Raw genomic sequence first — 17284 nt, forward strand, 5'->3', positions numbered from 1 at the left:
TCGATTGTGTTGGATGGCCAATTTGTCCATTTATAGCTGCTGAGCTGTTCCACTTTCTCTCCCACTCAGCACCACCGCCACTCTTCCACTTTTCCGCAACGAGTCCAATAAAAGGGACCAAAAACACTCGCAAAGAAGTAAAGAAAGCCCACAATTTCACCACCCTTTACACCAGCATCACTTTCCTACACATTAATCCTACAAACTGCCTCTGATTAATTGGTTTTTTCATCTCTCCAATATACGCAGAAACAAAACTTCAACAGCTTGTGGTTCTATTTTATAGCATCAAAAAGCAAGAAAAAGCTGGTACAGAAAGCTATAAGTTGAGTGGAAATTTGATTGTCTTGATTCTGTCTCACTCTGTCTTCTTGGTGAGGATTTTGGAAGTTGGTAGAGTTGGTTTGGAGTGATAAAGATGGAGGACAGTGGAATGGTAAACAATGTTGCTGCAGCTTTAGCCGCAGCCCTGGACTGGAGGTCCTCTGGGGATGCTCGGAAAGCTGCCTATTCCTACTTAGAATCTGTAAGTTATCAAAAGGGATTAATCAGTATTCTCAATCAATCATGTATATGCAGTCACTTCTAGTTATTGGTTTTTTTCTGGAATTTTGAAAAGAGGGTAAAAAACAAAGGCAAAATGGTGTAATTTGCAATTGTGGATTTTTTTTTTGTTTTGGAAAGTTGGAGATTGAGTTCTCTAGAATGTCATTCCAGGGTGCAAGATAACTTGGAATTTTTATGATTTTTTTTGGGGTTTTTCCTTTTCTTGCATTTCTTATAATTTCCTTTTTCTGTTTTTTTTTTTTTTTTTTTTTGGTGATTTTTAAGTTGAAGTGTAGTGTGGTATCACATGTGGCGGAGATTACTGAGAATTTGACTGATGATAATTTTTTTTTGCTTTTTCCTTTTATTTTTCCTTCTGGTAGTTAAGTTGAATTACCATGCTGGTTCTGAGGGAATTGATTCATTAGAGAGGTCTACGAATATTTTTATCGATAAGTAAAATTGTTTCTTGTTCCGTTAAGAGGTTAAGAAGTTGGAAATTAATAAAGTCAAAAGAGAAGCATCCTCGTTTTCTCTATTTTATTAGTTTTTGCAACATGGTTAGTGCGCCCTATAAGAGGAGGAAGCGAGAATGTTAGGTTTTTCTCTAAATGCTTTGCCATTCCCCGCATTTTTGGGCAAGCTGTGGAAAATGCACATTTTATGTTTGGTCGGTTCAATTATTATGTTAGGTATGCTAGGTGTTAATGCATATTGTCTTGAAAAGGAATTAAAAAGGGAAAGGAATTAGTTCTCATAGTTCCATTAAGCGTCATTGAACCTACTGAATCTGTCTTAATAAGGCATTTGAAAAAAAACGATTTAAAATGTGAGGGGTATCCCCCAACCCCCCCCTTCTTTTCTCATGTCCCCTTAATGATGGGAATGGTTGGGTATTTGGCCACCATGTTTAGAATCTTTTCAGAATTCTAGATCTTATTAATCCATAGCTACCTCTACGAATGCCTTAAACTGGAATCAAGGCCTTGACTGATTTTAGCTTAAATGGCTTCAAGAAAGCATGGGAGGCAGTTCACTTCAAATGATAAGTGTTGTTTGATGTAAGAATTCTGGTTACAATAGCATTGAAGTTCCCATTGTGCTGGTTGACTGTTTCTGTTTTTGCACTTAGTTCTTATCTGTGTAAGCTAGCATATTATTACTCTACACCCTATTTTGCATTTTAAGACATCATTTGAATTCTTTTTCTGGTTTTGGTTCAGATTCAGTAAGGAAAATTACTTGAATGCTGGATTTCAGCAGCCTAATCATTGGCATGTCAGCTGTCTTCAGCATGACTTCTCAGTTGCAAATTCATTACAGTTCAAAATCACTTCAGACAAGTATATTATCTTTACATTTGTTGAGGAAGAAGGATATATGCTTTGTCCTCAGTTATTAGGTTTTGATCTCAATATTGAAAGATAACACCATAGAGGTTTCTTCACACTTGGTATTCTGCAGAGTTCATCGTTGAAACATAACAGTATATTAAGATTTGAGTTATTTGAGGCTGGAAGTTTGTAATAATGTCCAAGGGGATTAAGATTTGTTCCATTTGCTGGCACCGGTGGCTTCTAAGGTTGGTTGACAGAGAGGGAAGGAAAATCTGCTGAGAGATTTAGTAACTTTTAGTATCTTTCGGACAAGATGGATAGAGGATGTGGGAGACGGGGAAGATGGTGGTAGGAAACAAAAATCCATGAGCTAAAAGTAACTATTTTGAAAACTGAAAGAGAACAAATGATATTCAGGAGTGCAAATCATGTTCTTAGCTGGATTAAACAAAAGATGGCTCATGGAATTCTTAGAACGAAAGGATGCTGTTGGTGATTGCTTATGTTCTTGTTCTTTTGCTTTTAGCTCTGTATGCTTGATACAGCTCAATGTGCATGTGATATTACATTGAGTGAAGCCGTCCTATTAAGGAGACCGAACAATCGAATGTTTCAAAACTGCATGGAGGTTTTTTATTTTGTTTTGCACTATATTTCTTGGCTATTCTATTTAAAGTTTAATATCATTTGGATGTAGCTACCTCTACTACTTTGAATGCCCTAAACCAAACTCAAGCCCTTGACTATTTTAGCTTAAGATGCTGTCAAGTGAGCAGATGAGGCAGTTCATTGTAAATGATAAGTGCTCTTTAATGTGAGATTTCCTGTTACTGTTGAAGTTAATATATGCTGTTGGACTGCTTCATTTTGGGAAGTAATTAAATTTGTATATTTGGAAGCTAGATTCCTAATATAAACTCTATTTTGCATTTTTAAGAGCTGTCTTAAATGGTCCTCTCTCTGTTTTGGCTAAGTTTCCATTAGGGGAAATTTCTTGATACTAAATATTGACATCTCAATTCTCTTCAGCATGATTCTCAGATGCAAATTTTAATTTAAATCATTCTGGCAGGCAATATATTTTTGTCAAGCATTCAGAATTGGAACATAACACCATGGAGTTTTCTTTTTATTTTGTGTTCTGCAGAGTTTGTTGAGTAATACTTCTTTAATTCAATTATCGCAGACTCGAAGTATGCATACGATCCCTTTGCACTGCTTGTGTTTTCTATATTCTATACTGCAGCTTGTACTTAGTCTGGATGCATTTGTTTGATCCTTCCGTAGTCCAATAACTAACTTAGGTATTTATTAAGAATTGGGAAAGTAACTAGCATTTTGAATTCAGTCAACAGAATTTTCATTATAGACATTTTTCCCCTTTGTTTGATCTAAAAGCGACTATTTGGAAAACTAACGGAGAACAAACGAGACTTCAGATTGCAAATCATTGTGCAGGCAGGGGAAGATTAGAGGTGGTTCGTGGAAGTCTTAGAAAGAAAGAATTGTGTCATGCACACTGTAGGACTTTCCTTTTTTCCCTGCATTAATACTCAGTGCTATTAAGGCACTGTTCTGGTGATTGCTTCTGTTCTTGTTTCTTTTGCTTTTAGTTCTGTGTGCTTGATACAGCTCGAAGTACATGTGATATGACTCTGTGTGTTCTCTAATGTCAGCTTTTCCTTATAAAATGAGTGAATGTATATAAATAAAGCTGAAGATATTCTGCTTTCAGCTTCCACTTTTCCTTGATGTATGGTTTGACATCCTCACTTTTATTGGATACAGATTTGTACTTGTTGTAGAAGCTTTTTATTCCTCTATAGACCAAGCTCTTTAGTGATATTTTTGGTGGAAAAAGTTGCTGGATTCGTATGCTCAATTGCTCAGAACTATTTCTGTCTTTAGCTCATGCAACTTTGTCAACTAACTGACACTATGGATTCATACCAATTAAGTTCTAATCCATTATAATTTTATGTACTATTTTCGAGGTGATACACAATTATCTTGAATATTCATGTGTCTCTTTGTTCTCTTTTTTTTTGGGTCTTATCATTATTCATGTGCAGCTTTTATAAACTTCAAAGATGAGTGTGGGCATAACAACAAATTGATCAATGTGAAGTTGTGAAATAGCTGTAAAATATTTTCACATGATTATTTTGCAAGCAAAAAAGCATCTTAGTATATTAATAAGTATTTGACTTGACAGTCTTTCCATCTTGTTTCACAGGTAAAAGCAGGCGATATACGTCATTTAGCAAATGCATCATTTACTCTAGTTAAGAAGGACTGGTCTTCTGAAATTCGGCTGCAGGCTTTTAAAATGCTCCAGGTCTCATTCTCATACTTATATATGCATCATCTTCTTTGAAAATAAAATGCAGGCTTTTTAAATGCTCTAGGTCTCATTCTCATACCTGTATATGCACCATCTTCTTTGAAAATAAAAAAAAAGTTTAGAATCTATACTAAGTATCTGTTCTTCTTACACCCTAAGGAATGATCAAGAGGGAGGGAGACTGAAAGTTTCTTTGAGGCTCTTTTCTTCTAATGATTTAGATTATCTAATTTATTCTCTTGCGTTTTTAACCAGTTGACTTTGTTTACTTGAAAATTTTATTTCAGTCAGTGTTTTAGAATTTCAATATGCAAGAGACAGCAAAACTGGTGGAAGATTTTTGCTTCCAGGTTAAGAAGATATTAGCAATACCTCACACCTTTGGTTTTAGAGGTACCGACTTTGGAATCTTAAAGCAGTTAACTATGTGGTTATAATTGGGTAAAGGCTGTGTGAGTATCCTCTCCACCGTTCATCCCTCTTAACCTGCTAAAAAGTAGGATGTATTCTTGACTGATGGAAAGTAGTTGGAATTTTAATTTCGGTCAGTTCTTTATTTATAGTTCCTTTAGCCCTTGTTTTTAAGAAACCAGGAGGGTCTTGCTGTTTTATATCCCTTTCTTTTGATAAAATTAGAGCTAGCTGGGTTTGGTGAAAATGTTACAAAATATTAAGAAATCCACAAGAACACACACTTGTAATGGCATAACGAGCCCTCCTGCTAGTCAGCCAACAATCTCACATGATTTAGAAGTGAACTCACACAAAGAAAACTTAGGATCAGAGTGAATAAGAACATGCACAATTACAGCCGAAGAAGATACGAATTTCCTGTCAACGGATAATGCTGTGATGGATTCCACAAAAACAATAGTACGTATTGGGCATCAGACGTTTATTACCCATTTTGAAACTTTAGAAGAGTTAATTTTAAATTATAGGGCTCCTATATTCTCATTTATGTATTTTAAAAGGTTTTCGCCATGTTTGTAGACATGGTGATGACTGAATAAATTATGCTAGAGCCTCAATCTGCCAGATCTGGATGATAAGACTTTTTAATGATTTATGGAATGCATCTGAATTCAAATATCTGCATCAACTACCAATACCCAAGTTGATAGACAAAACCCAGCTTACTTTGTGGTTGTGACTGTGGTTGGCTAGGCTTGTCAACAACTTTGGGCATACTAGAATATACCAAAATGATTTTTGCTTCTGGGCACATTGTGTGGTTATACTTGGGCTGGTCTGCTTCAAGGATGCCATGCCTTAGTTTTGGAGGAGAAGTGTTAATGGTGAGAAGTCCCACTTTGGGAAGAGAACAGTTTTTCTGTGGCTACCAGAGCCAGCATAATATTGTAAAAGAACTTGAGATATTTATTTTGTCAAGTGAGGCTGGTAGATACCTCAAATAGTGCTTGTCTTTTGGTGGATCATAGTTGTATTATCAGGCTCACTTGGCTTATGGCATGCAAAGTATTTCCCTTCTGTGCATTTGTCCTTGACAGATGTTAATTAATAACAGAGTCTTCTGGATTTTTTTTGCCTTCATCAGCATCTCAGTTGTTGCAATTTATAAGCAAGTCTTGTCATCTTTGTTTGAATAAGGTAATCTAACATATTTAGAATGTGAAAACCAAATTGTAGCTTCTCTTATTTCAGGGGTCAAGCAAAGTTGTTCTGGTATAAAGAAAACCTTCATTTCAAGTTTATACATTGATTAACTTAAAGGCATGTATGAACTGACTACCGTGGGAATATGGTTTTAATTTTGGTTCATTCTTTTTGCTTCCAGTTCAGAAGTGTTTGTTTATTTACAAGAGCTTTTAGAAGTCTAAAAAATATAAAAGAACAATAGGAAAGGACTAGATCCCTAACAAGATCTTATTCATAATTATTCGGTACAAAAAAAGGGACAAAAACTTTCTCCAAGATAACGCTAAAGTATGACCTTTTGGGAGGTTTCTTTGTGAAATACCATTGCAGTTGTATCAGGCTTGACTAAACTCTGCAAAGTTGGACTATCTGCATCTGACTGTTAATGTTATCCTACTTGAAGCATTTGGTGCGATTACGTTGGGATGAACTCAATCCTACAGAAAAAAGGAACTTTGCTAAAATGGCGGTTGATTTGATGTCTGAAATGGCAAATCCTTCTGAAGAGTGGGCCTTGAAGAGTCAGACAGCTGCTCTTGTTGCTGAGGTGTTAATTTAGTTTCTATGTTTCATTTTTACAAATTGATGGTAAATCTTTCACGAATGTTGGAGTTACTTGCTGTACTTGTTGCAGGTAGTCAGGAGAGAAGGAGTGAGTCTTTGGCAGGAGCTTCTTCCATCTTTAATTTCTCTGTCCAATCAGGGTCCTACCCAAGTAAACTTCATATTTTCCTGTTTAGTGCTTTAGTTTATTCTGGCACTTCATTTTTCTATACTCTATGATATGGATCACAAAGAGGAATATTATTTTCATTGCAGGCAGAGATAGTGTCAATGATGCTAAGGTGGCTTCCTGAAGATGTAATGGTTCATAATGAAGATTTGGAAGGTCTGTTACAGAACACCATGAGATACTTGTTTTACTTTGAGCTCATTTTAGAGTGAATATCATTTTTCTTGATGGAAGAAACTCCTTTTGGTCTGCACTAGTATTACATAATAGGGAAACCAAATTTTGGGTTATTTTAGTTCTTCTACCACTTCTTTGCTTACTTTTCTAAGCCACTTGTTTCGAATGTCAATAAATTTGTGGTTGCTTCCTTCTTAGTTACTTTTCTAAGCCACTTGTTTCGAATGTCAATAAATTTATTCTTGCTTCCTTGTTAGTTTGTCTCCTAATTCTAAAGTTCAGTTCTGATATCTTAGGTGATAGGCGTAGGCTGTTATTACGTGGGCTTACCGAGTCCTTGCCCGACATATTACCTCTATTGTACAGCGTAAGTTTCGGCTGGGTTTGTTTTGATGCTGAGATGTTTCGATTAATGAAAAGATCTGATGCCTCGTTTAATAATTAGTTACTGGAGAGGCATTTTGGTGCTGCACTGGCTGAAGCAAGCAGGCAGCAGTCGGACATTGTGAAACAGCATGCAGCAACTGTAACAGCTACTCTAAATGCTGTTAATGCATATGCTGAGTGGGCTCCCTTGCCTGATCTTGCGAAATATGGAATAATCCATGCTTAGGATCTCTCTTATCTCTCTCTCTATCTCTCTTCACCCTTTTTCTAAGATTTGAATCTTTTTGAGAGTTTAATTTTTCTTCTTCCAAACAGCTGTGGTTTTTTACTCTCTTCTCCTGACTTTCGTCTTCATGCATGCGAGTTTTTCAAGTTTGTCTCCCCAAGGTATGCTTTAAATAAAGAAGCACATTATATTCTGAAAAGACACAAATCTAAAAATTCAAAATGCTTACAACTAGCATTGTCAATTCTGGGTGGCAGAAAACGACCTATTGATGGCACTTCTGAATTTGATTCAGCTATGGGTCAGATCTTCCAGGTCTTGATGCATGTTTCAAGAGATTTCTTGGCCAAATCTAGCTCCAGTATTGCTATGGATGAGAGTGAATTTGAGTTTGCAGAATATATCACTGAAAGTATGGTCTTTTTGGGGTCTTCAAACTTGCAGTCTGTTGCTGGTGATGCCGGAATTGTTTCCTCTTATCTTCAACAGGTGGTTTTTTGCCTTGATGAATAATTGAAACATAGAGGGTTAGATGGGAAAAAATATGATAGGGTGAGTTCAAAAGTATGAGTAGTTTCGTAACTTTTTTGCTGCTTGTAAGCATTTTGGATTAAAAATTATTATATGAGTGGTACAACCATAACTGATGTGAGCATATGGATCCATTGACAACATCAAAGCATGTGTTTTATTTTTTAAGAGGTGATATATGCTCATGCTTCTGTTTGTTAGTCTTTGGAAATAGACCCTTTCCCTGGAAGAATTCAACTTGAAAAAGGATTAAAATTTGTAACTTCGAAATATTACTTCAATAAGTAGATGGATTATTAGAAATTGAATCTTGACATGGAGTTTAGTTTTGTCTCATTTCTATTTGTAAAACTGTTGAACATGGAAACCACAGGACATTAGGGTTCCAGGTTATTCGTATTTTCAGCTTAAAGTTCATTCACCCTTAACATCAAAGATTAAAACGTTTCTTGCATATTTTAAGAAATGGATCCCCTGTTTTGGAAATCCTCTCTGCTGTCTTTGCTGGAGTAGATACTTGATATGAATGTGATATGCTACCTTGAGCTTTGCATCATGTGAAACTTGGGATCATAAATACTCTAGAGTCTGTGCCTTGAAAATCAAGCAAGTAGGTAGAATGGATTTCAGATTGGTTACTGTCTTCTCATAATAAACAATGACATCATATAGATTGTCATCCAGTTTTTGTATAAACAGAAGTCATTACTTCAGCCAGCAAACATATTGTACTTCACCCTTCTTATGGTAGCGTAAAACAGTCAACTTTACCGGCCATGGCGCAATTGGCAAATGATTGTATGTTATGATGCTTAGTTGACTTTGCTGGACTCATTTTCCTGTTTTCCTTAGCTCTAATGATATGTCAGGTAAGAAAAATGTGACACAAAAAATTTTTTTGGGTCATAATTCTTGATTTGATTTGCTACAAAATAGACACAGATTGCTACCTTGAGAACTGATGCTTGCTCCATATGGTACCAAATAGAGAGGCAATATATGAGAGAGGAAAGATGTGGTTCTTTAGTCAATCAAAGGATGCTTTGAGTAATTATGTGTTGTGAGGTAGTCTTTTTCTTATGCTGGTGTAAAAATCTGGATTGGTAAGCTTCCAAAGGTGGATATAGCAGTTGAGTTCTACTTCAATCACTAAGGAAAGTTGCTCAGACTTTTATGTCATGAAGCAGATGTTGCCTATTGGCATAATATTCTGCTTGTTTGTTGACATAAATAGTGCAAATATTTTGTGTCATTGTTATATGCTGGAGTGCTTTGGCAAATTTGTTTTCTGCCTTTAACACACGGTGAATCACATATTGTTTTCAGATGCTGGGATTCTTCCAACACTGTAAACTAGCACTACACTGCCAGTCTCTGCTCTTTTGGCTGGTATGATCTCTGGAATAATATTTTAGAAATATCTGAATATGCAATCATAGGTGACCAGGAACACTTCTTTCATGCTTTCATTGTATGATTAGGCTTTGATGAGGGATTTGGTGTCCAAGTCAAAGATTTTTCCCACCGACAATACAGTTGAAAAGAGTAATTCAAGTTCTGGGCAAGCTGATATTGAGAAGAAAAAGATTCTAGCTTTTGTTAATGATGACATCTTTAATGCAATACTGGACGCATCTTTTCAGCGCATGCTGAAGAAAGAAAAGGTTCATCCTCACTCAGCTTTTCTGGTTGGGACACTGGAGTTGTGGAGTGACGACTTTGAGGGCAAAGGAGATTTTGGCCAGTACCGTTCACGACTTGTATGCATTCCTGTTTCATCTTCCAAATACATTTGATTCATCAACTTTCTTTGACACCCATTTTACCTTCTTCTGCCTAACCTGAGATTATTACCAATCCATGTACCTACTGGCTACTGGTGCCAAATTTATGTACATTTGAACTTTATATTTATCATGTTGTCATCATGTCTTAACGGTATTTCTGTGCAGTTGGAGCTGATCCGATTTGTTGCATCTGAGAAGCCCCTTATAGCTGCCACTAAGATTTCTGAGAGAATAAATGCTATTGTTAAGAGTCTCTTACTTGCCCCAACGCCTGCCCAGGTTTGCGTTTAGAGACCTTTCTTCCATTTTTACGTCAGTTGAATAACTCCAAAACATGTCAGCTTCAGATATGATATTTGCTTGGAAGCCAAGTAGTCTTTATACTCATCTTCACAAGACTGACTATTTCAATATTTAGGAATTGGCTACGATGGAAAGCATGCAGCTGCCTCTAGAAAATGTTGCGATTGCAGTTTTTGATGGATCAAATGATTTTGGAAGGATGCCCTCTGAAGTTCAACTTGCTTTGTGCAGGATATTTGAAGGTATTGGAATGACTTTCTTATAATATGCAAAGCTTTTAGTACCTTTTGATGTGATGATGAAAGTTGAATCACTTTGAACTAAAGGTCTACTCCAGCAACTTCTATCTTTGAAATGGATTGAGCCTGCCCTTGTTCAAGTTCTTGGACGCTACTTGGATGCTTTGGGTCCCTTCCTGAAGCACCATCCAGATGCAGCCGGCACTGTAATCAATAAACTCTTCGAGCTTTTGACCTCTCTACCACTTATTGTCAAGGTTGTTTTTAGAGACTTATTTGCAGTTGGACACCTTGAAGATAACTTTGTTTGACATGCTTTACAAAAACATTTGTTGGCAGGATCCTTCAGTGAGTGCCGCTCGGCATGCGAGGTTGCAGATATGCACGTCATTTATTCGAATAGCCAAGGCTGCTGACAAAAGCCTCCTTCCACATATGAAGGTAACTCAATTTCTCTCTGGCCTTCAAACAGATGATAAGGCATGACAGATTTGGGAGTCAATTGCATCTTCCCATTGAAGGCCATGAATGCATTGGTTAATTTTGACCTTACTTGAATGACACTATTCTTGTTTAGGGTGAACTAGTGAACATAAAAAATTTGGGAGATGGTTTACCAAGAGCTTATGCAGTACCCATTTCTTTCTGAGGATAAGAATGTAAGAAGCTGTTATGTACTAGACAAAGGGGATCTATTTTTAACTTTTTCTGTAGGCCTTCCTTGTATGCGTGCTTCTTCTCTTCTTCAGCTTTGACTGTGATCTCATCTCTTTCATAGAACTGTAAAATACATCTCATGACAAAATCTACACCCTTTTCCATTTCACACTTGACTGACTGAATTATGATATCATGAGCCATCTGGTTGTAGTGCTGGTAGTTGAGACAGTTGTTGCCGTTGCAGCTAAATGGTTTTACAAAGGCATCTCTAAAGTTTTTCCATACAGTGCTAACTTTTACTCAGGTACTTTAGGCATCATATTTGGTTTTTCATGCAAGGTAACTCGTAGTTATCGGCATACCATAGGTCTTGAGTGCTTGCTTTTGTCCTCAAAAGTATCTCTTGTAGTTTTGCATGAGATATACAAATGCCAAGTCTTCAGTGTAATGCTTCTTCTCGTGGTACTGATGCTTGAGTACATTGGAGTCAAACATTAAGCAATCTTTCCTCATTGAAAAATGCTAATCATCTCCCATTGGACTGTATAATTACGAATGTCCTTCTTGAGGCTTCTGACATGACACCACCTTTAATATAGGATTTGCCATCATTGCTAATACTGTTGATGAAGTAATTACATTTTTTTTTCAGGAGAGAGGTGAGTTCATTGCAAGTGACAAAATAGATTAATTTCAAAAAATTGTTAAATGTGGCTAGTCAAATCATTCAAAAAACCTCCTTGGAGTCTTTATAATCATAATAATCTTCCATGCAAGGAAATTGTAGTTTTATTTAACTTATTCCTTCTACCATGTTGGTAAGAAAGAACATGCTTTGTTCTATATACAAGTTTTTAGGGCTAAAGTGGCTTGTTGCTGTACACCTACTTTTCAGTTTTTCATTAGAAATTCCAGTGCCTTTGTGCTACCTCTCTTGGACTCTTTTGTTTTTTCTACCGGAGAAAAGAAAAGAAGAGATGAAGTTAGGAAGGTTAATGTTCTGATTCAGGTAAGTGTAAAAACTAGGTAAAACATAGAAGTTAGGAAGGATGTTTGTAAGCTGTAGTGTTGGCTCCACTATGGATAAGCATTAAGGGTATTACTATGAATATGCCTTATTGTATATGTTTAATGACTTTAAGATGTTGAACTGACTGCTCTTTCCATATCCTTCAACTTCATGTTTTCCAAAAATGCACTTAGTTAACGTCTTCTATTGTATTTTGCAGGGGATTGCAGACACAATGGCATATCTGCAGAAGGAGGGTACTTTGCTTCGAGGAGAGCATAACCTTCTAGCTGAAGCATTTCTGATCATGGCTGCTTCTGCGGGGTATTAACTTAATTTGGGGCCCTATTTATTTTGTTATCCTTGACTGTTTGAGATTTGGTACTTAATGGTACTATTTTGTAAATCCCATGATGCAGAGTTCAACAGCAGCAACAAGTGTTGGCATGGTTGCTTGAACCTTTGAGTAAACAGTGGACACAGGTAGAGTGGCAGGAAGCATATCTGTCTGAACCTGCAGGCTTAGTCCGTCTCTGTGCAGAGACATCATTTATGTGGTCGCTCTTCCACACAGTGACTTTCTTTGAGAGGGCACTGAAGAGAAGCGGTGTCAGAAAAGGCAATTTCAACTTGCAAAATATTTCAACTGCTTTGCATCCAATGGCTTCTCATATATCATGGATGTTGCCTCCTCTCCTTAAAGTAAGCATGTTATGTTAACTGGCTTTTTCCTATATACGCTTTCTTTGTTTATGTAGGAAAAAAAAAATTGTCATGAAACTGGTGTAATTGTCCATTCCAAGATTTTTATTTTCTTGACTTTAATACCTAAGTCACCTTTCAAATTTCTGTCTTAGCTGCTGCGTGCTGTACATTCTCTTTGGTCTCCATCTGTTGCTCAAGCATTACCTGCAGAAGTAAAAGGAGCAATGATCATGAGTGATGTTGAAAGAACCAGTCTTCTTGGCGAAGGGAGTCTTAGATTGCCTAGAAGTGCTTTAACATTTTCTGATGGCTCTCAGCTTGATATGCACAAGGAAGGCCATTCAGAGCCCACTGAGATAGATATAAGGAATTGGCTGAAAGGTATCAGGGACAGTGGGTATGTTCACTAATCTTCTGAAACAATGACCTTTGCAATGTAACTGGTATATAAGATCTCAGTAGTTCATTCGGATTGCAATTTACCTTTTAACGACAACTGATTCACTCTAAGTACATAAGAACCTTATTTTTTCACTTTTCTGCTTCCTCACTTTATAGTATCACTGAGAGTCTTTACTGAAGCTTAGGCACTTAAGCCATTGACTGCTTCTCTTACTAATTCTTTAAACTTCACCTACTAATTCTTTAAAATACAACCATTTATCGTATGCCGGTAACATAGTTGCATGATCCTTGTGGTTATCTGTCATGAGCTATATTTTGACATCTTATTATTGAGGACATCCATCCAGTATATCACGTTACACATTAGTAGAAGAGGTGTCTAATGCACCCCTTTTTGTGTTAATAATACCTTAATTACTTGGGAATTCTAGAAACAATGGGGGTTTTCATTTTTTGGAATCACAGTATCTTCTTATGTGATAACATTTCTCACTATTTTTGGCATATAACTTCTAATAACATTTGCATTAAGATTGTGGACATTGAGACTGTGCTAAAAAGAAACAGTGTGTGAAAAATGTTTAGTTGTTATTTGAAAAGTGCTTTTTACTGCTGCTTAAAAGGATGGAGCTATGCAAGTTTTCCAATTGTTGGATGGAATTTGGTTTACTCGTATCTATGCCTGCTGTATTAATGCAGTTTCTGGCTCTAGGTATAACGTTCTTGGTTTGTCAGCAACAGTTGAAGATTCTTTTTTCAAATATTTGGACTCCGATTCCATTGCTTTAGCATTGATGGAAAATATACAATCAATGGAGTTCAGGCATATACGGCAGCTTGTTCACTCAAGTATCATTCCATTAGTGAGGTGCTGTCCTTCAGATTTGTGGGAGGGATGGATGGAAAAGCTTCTGCATCCGTTACTTTTCCATAGTCAGCGGGCACTTAGCAGCTCATGGTCTAGTTTATTGCAGGAAGGTCATGCAAAGGTTCCAGATCTCCATGGTATACCAGCAGGGTCAGACTTAAAAGTGGAAGTAATGGAGGAAAAGCTTCTTCGAGATCTGACTCGTGAGATTTGTTCACTCCTTTCTGTTCTTGCTTCATCAGGACTCAATTCTGGGCTTCCTTCTCTGGAACAGTCTGGGCAGGTTGCCCGAGTTGATGTATCTAATCTTAAAGGTTTAGATGCATTCGTCTCAAGCTCTATGGTTGGGTAAGCATGAAGCATAGTTTTTTTAAGAAAAGTTGCTTTGTGTTTTTTGTTTTTATGGGGTTTAGGCTACATGTTATTCTTTGAGCTCTTACTTTTTTCTCTGAAAATTCTGATTTATTTTCAGGTTTTTGTTGAACCACAAAAGCCTTGCTCTGCCTGCTTTGCAGATCAGTTTGGAGGCTTTTAGATGGACAGATGCTGAAGCTGTCACAAAAGTTGCCTTCTTCTGCGGAGCCGTCGTTCTTCTTTCAATTGTAACCAATAACGCAGACATTCAAGAGTTTGTTTGTAAACATTTATTTTCTGCAATCATCCAAGGATTGGCCCTTGAATCCAATGCCATAATCAATGCTGACCTAGTTGGTCTCTGTCGCGAAATCTTCATTTATCTCTCTGATAGAGACCCTGCTCCTAGGGAGGTGAGATTTATTTCCATGCATCTAATGTGTTTGTATCTAGTATTGAGAGTCTAAACAACTTCCTGTCTTAACTTTAAGTGTTTCTGGCTAATTTGTTAAACATATTTGCTTGGATACAGATTTTGCTTTCTCTTCCTTGCATTACCCAACAAGATTTTCTTGCTTTTCAAGAAGCCTTGTCAAAAACAAGTAGTCCCAAGGAGCAGAAGCAGCATATGAAGAGCTTCCTGTTATTAGCTACTGGAAACCAGTTAAAAGCACTAGCTTCTCAGAAAAGTGCAACTGTCATTTCCAATGTTTCAGGTAAGATCACTTTACACATTGGTTCTTTCTCTATTTGCTTCAGTAGTAAATCTTCATGACCTTTGTTTGAACAAATTAATGTGGCCTGCACACAAACCTGCAAGGGGAGGATGAGATAAGTGTTCACTCGGTTAATGTTTACAATTTTTTACCCTGGTCCTTCACTTGGGAGCAATCTATTCTTCTGTGATTTGGTTAGCTGTAGTTGTACATGAATTTAGCCTTAGGTAGGTTGAAAGCAGCCTTGAGATTCTTTGGTATGTTTAAGAGTTGAGTTTCCAACACACTGTAGTTCAATAATCCAATGGCTTCACAGTCATTCTAGTTTTAGTCATATATGGGGCAAGACTCCCATTAACATTGAAAGAAAGGCTGTTATTCTATTGCAGAAGTATTTAATCAACTTCCTATTTCTGGCGCACATAGTTGATTACACTAAAAAGCTTGGTACAAATTCTTACATTTTGCTGATGCTTCGGCACGCCCATTCCAGAGGTGTGGTTGAGAGTTAGATTTTGGCAACACAATTATCTTAAGCTATAACTTGTATGTTCAGGGAGACCTCGCAATTTGGGTCCTGCTCCAGAATCCAACCTCACTGATGGGGGGGATGCTATTGGATTGGCTGCAATTATGTAGGAGAATTTTTGGACGCGCGAGATTCTGTACAGAGACGAGTAAACTAACTAGAAAATCATACACCAGTCCTGCTGCAGCTGGAAAGCTGGCCTTTGTTTTTGCTCAAGAGGTCTACTGATCCCCTTTAAATTTGTCTCGACAAAAGCTTAATCTCAGCTTGCTATTGGTAGATTATACCATTTAAATTCCAATATCATGTAGTTGCTTTGTGTATAAATATGCTGACAGTGTAAGTACTTGTGCAAGTTTGATTACTGATGCACAAAAGGGAATGCCTATTGCAAGTTGCATGAACAGCTAGCCATTGAAACATCAATGTTGGAGGACTTGCTCATTGTTACAATCATCAGGAGAAAACAGTAAGCTTGAACCGTATAAAATGAAGCTAATTGTCCGTAGTTGTACAGAATGATGTCGGTTGAGTCATGTTTAACTTGCTAAGCATCAGCTATTTTTAATATGCCGTTCAGTTCAGGTAGTATGTGCCAGGTTTACTAGACAGCAAGACTGTTTATGCATTATGCTACTGGCCATTCATATTGTTTAAAAATTTTACCTTTCAGGAGATCAAATCTACCAAAATCAGAAAATCAACCAAACTGCGTGGTAGATGTTGAGTCAGTGAATCATGTGAGAATTTTTTACCAGCCATTTTCATCTCAATTTGGTTTTGGAATTCTGTTTTGTTCCCCCCGTTTCTTTATTCGGGCAAACAAATGAAGCTTTTCTTTGAGCTCAAACAAATAAATCCAAGTTGGAATATAGGTTGAGCTACACAATTTTTCCTTGCCAAAAAAAAAAAAAAAAGAGTATATTATTGGGTTTGAAACAAGGGATCATCCAAGTTTACCCTCTAAACTGACCTACTTAGACGTGGCATAATGGTCATAGTGCCGTCTCTAGATGACAACGTTTTCTCTTGTCAGTCGGATGGTATGTATTTAATATGAAAAGTTCTGTTTAGTTTTATCATTGTTTTATTCCATAACAAACAATTACATGACAGAAAACTATTGGTTAGGAAAAAGAATTTTGTTTGGTTAGTTATCATCTACGGTTAGTAGTTTTAGCATCCTTTTCTACAATCAGTCACTGATTACATTCAAATTTGAAATTTTCCTGAGCCACAAAAGAGAATTATTATGGGGTTGTTTGCATAATTTATTCCAATTATGGGGTTGTTTCGGCTTCTATTCAAAACTAAGGAACCATTTTTAGGTCATGATATTTGCCAAGGAACAATTAAACCCATTCAAAGAGCCTTAAAATTTGCAAACAAATTCCCAGATAAAAATCAGTTACAAAGATTTTTAGAATGTCTAAATTATGTGTCAGGCATTTTATCAAAGTTAAGAAAATTGTGTGCACCATTATTTCAAAGGTTACAACAGAACCCTCTAGCATATTCAGATCAACATACCCATGTAGTTCGCATATTTCAATTAAAAATCATTGTGATGTTTAGGGATACCACATCCTTGTGTATTTATGATAGTCAAGACAGATGCATCAGAATTAAGATATGGAAGAATATTAAAATAAAAGATAGAATCATCTCATAAACAGTTAGTAAGATTTCATTCTGGAATTTGGTCGGATTCTCAAAGGAATTGTTCTACTATTAAAAAGGAAATTTTGTCCATAGAAATTTGCATTTCA

The 17284-nt window shown here is 36.7% G+C and overlaps 1 protein-coding gene across 5 annotated transcripts; it reads left to right on the forward strand.

Annotated features, from left to right (window-relative positions):
• The first annotated feature begins 20 nt into the window (after positions 1-20).
• LOC113727507 (protein HASTY 1) lies at positions 21-15919 on the forward strand. 5 transcript variants are annotated; one of them, XM_027251720.2, is made up of 24 exons: positions 22-526; positions 1770-1889; positions 4120-4221; positions 4515-4620; positions 6290-6433; positions 6521-6601; positions 6706-6775; positions 7093-7163; positions 7242-7360; positions 7499-7570; positions 7667-7898; positions 9267-9329; positions 9422-9700; positions 9893-10006; positions 10146-10272; positions 10357-10526; positions 10609-10710; positions 12159-12262; positions 12358-12640; positions 12796-13040; positions 13761-14264; positions 14389-14683; positions 14803-14986; positions 15543-15919. In XM_027251720.2, exons 5-24 carry the CDS (start codon positions 6350-6352, stop codon positions 15623-15625), a joined length of 3282 nt encoding a protein of 1093 aa, XP_027107521.1. In that variant the 5' UTR covers positions 22-526; positions 1770-1889; positions 4120-4221; positions 4515-4620; positions 6290-6349; the 3' UTR covers positions 15626-15919. The 5 variants fall into 5 exon arrangements, with proteins under 5 accessions (XP_071932291.1, XP_027107516.1, XP_027107521.1 ...); XM_027251719.2 differs by lacking the exon at positions 4515-4620; XM_072076190.1 differs by lacking the exons at positions 1770-1889; positions 4515-4620 and having other exon boundaries at positions 21-526; positions 7242-7404; positions 7498-7570.
• The last annotated feature ends 1365 nt before the right edge of the window (positions 15920-17284 follow it).

This window comes from Coffea arabica, chromosome 2c, assembly GCF_036785885.1.
Source record: "Coffea arabica cultivar ET-39 chromosome 2c, Coffea Arabica ET-39 HiFi, whole genome shotgun sequence".
Lineage (NCBI taxonomy): Eukaryota > Viridiplantae > Streptophyta > Magnoliopsida > Gentianales > Rubiaceae > Coffea > Coffea arabica.

Bases quoted from the DNA above. Each gene is read 5' to 3' on its own strand.
- LOC113727507 (XM_072076190.1), top strand. From the start codon at position 419: ATGGAGGACAGTGGAATGGTAAACAATGTTGCTGCAGCTTTAGCCGCA. The intron at 7,571-7,666 runs GTATGCTTTAAA...TCTGGGTGGCAG, and splicing joins TTCAAGTTTGTCTCCCCAAG to AAAACGACCTATTGATGGCA. The intron at 14,265-14,388 runs GTAAGCATGAAG...ATTTATTTTCAG, and splicing joins GTCTCAAGCTCTATGGTTGG to GTTTTTGTTGAACCACAAAA.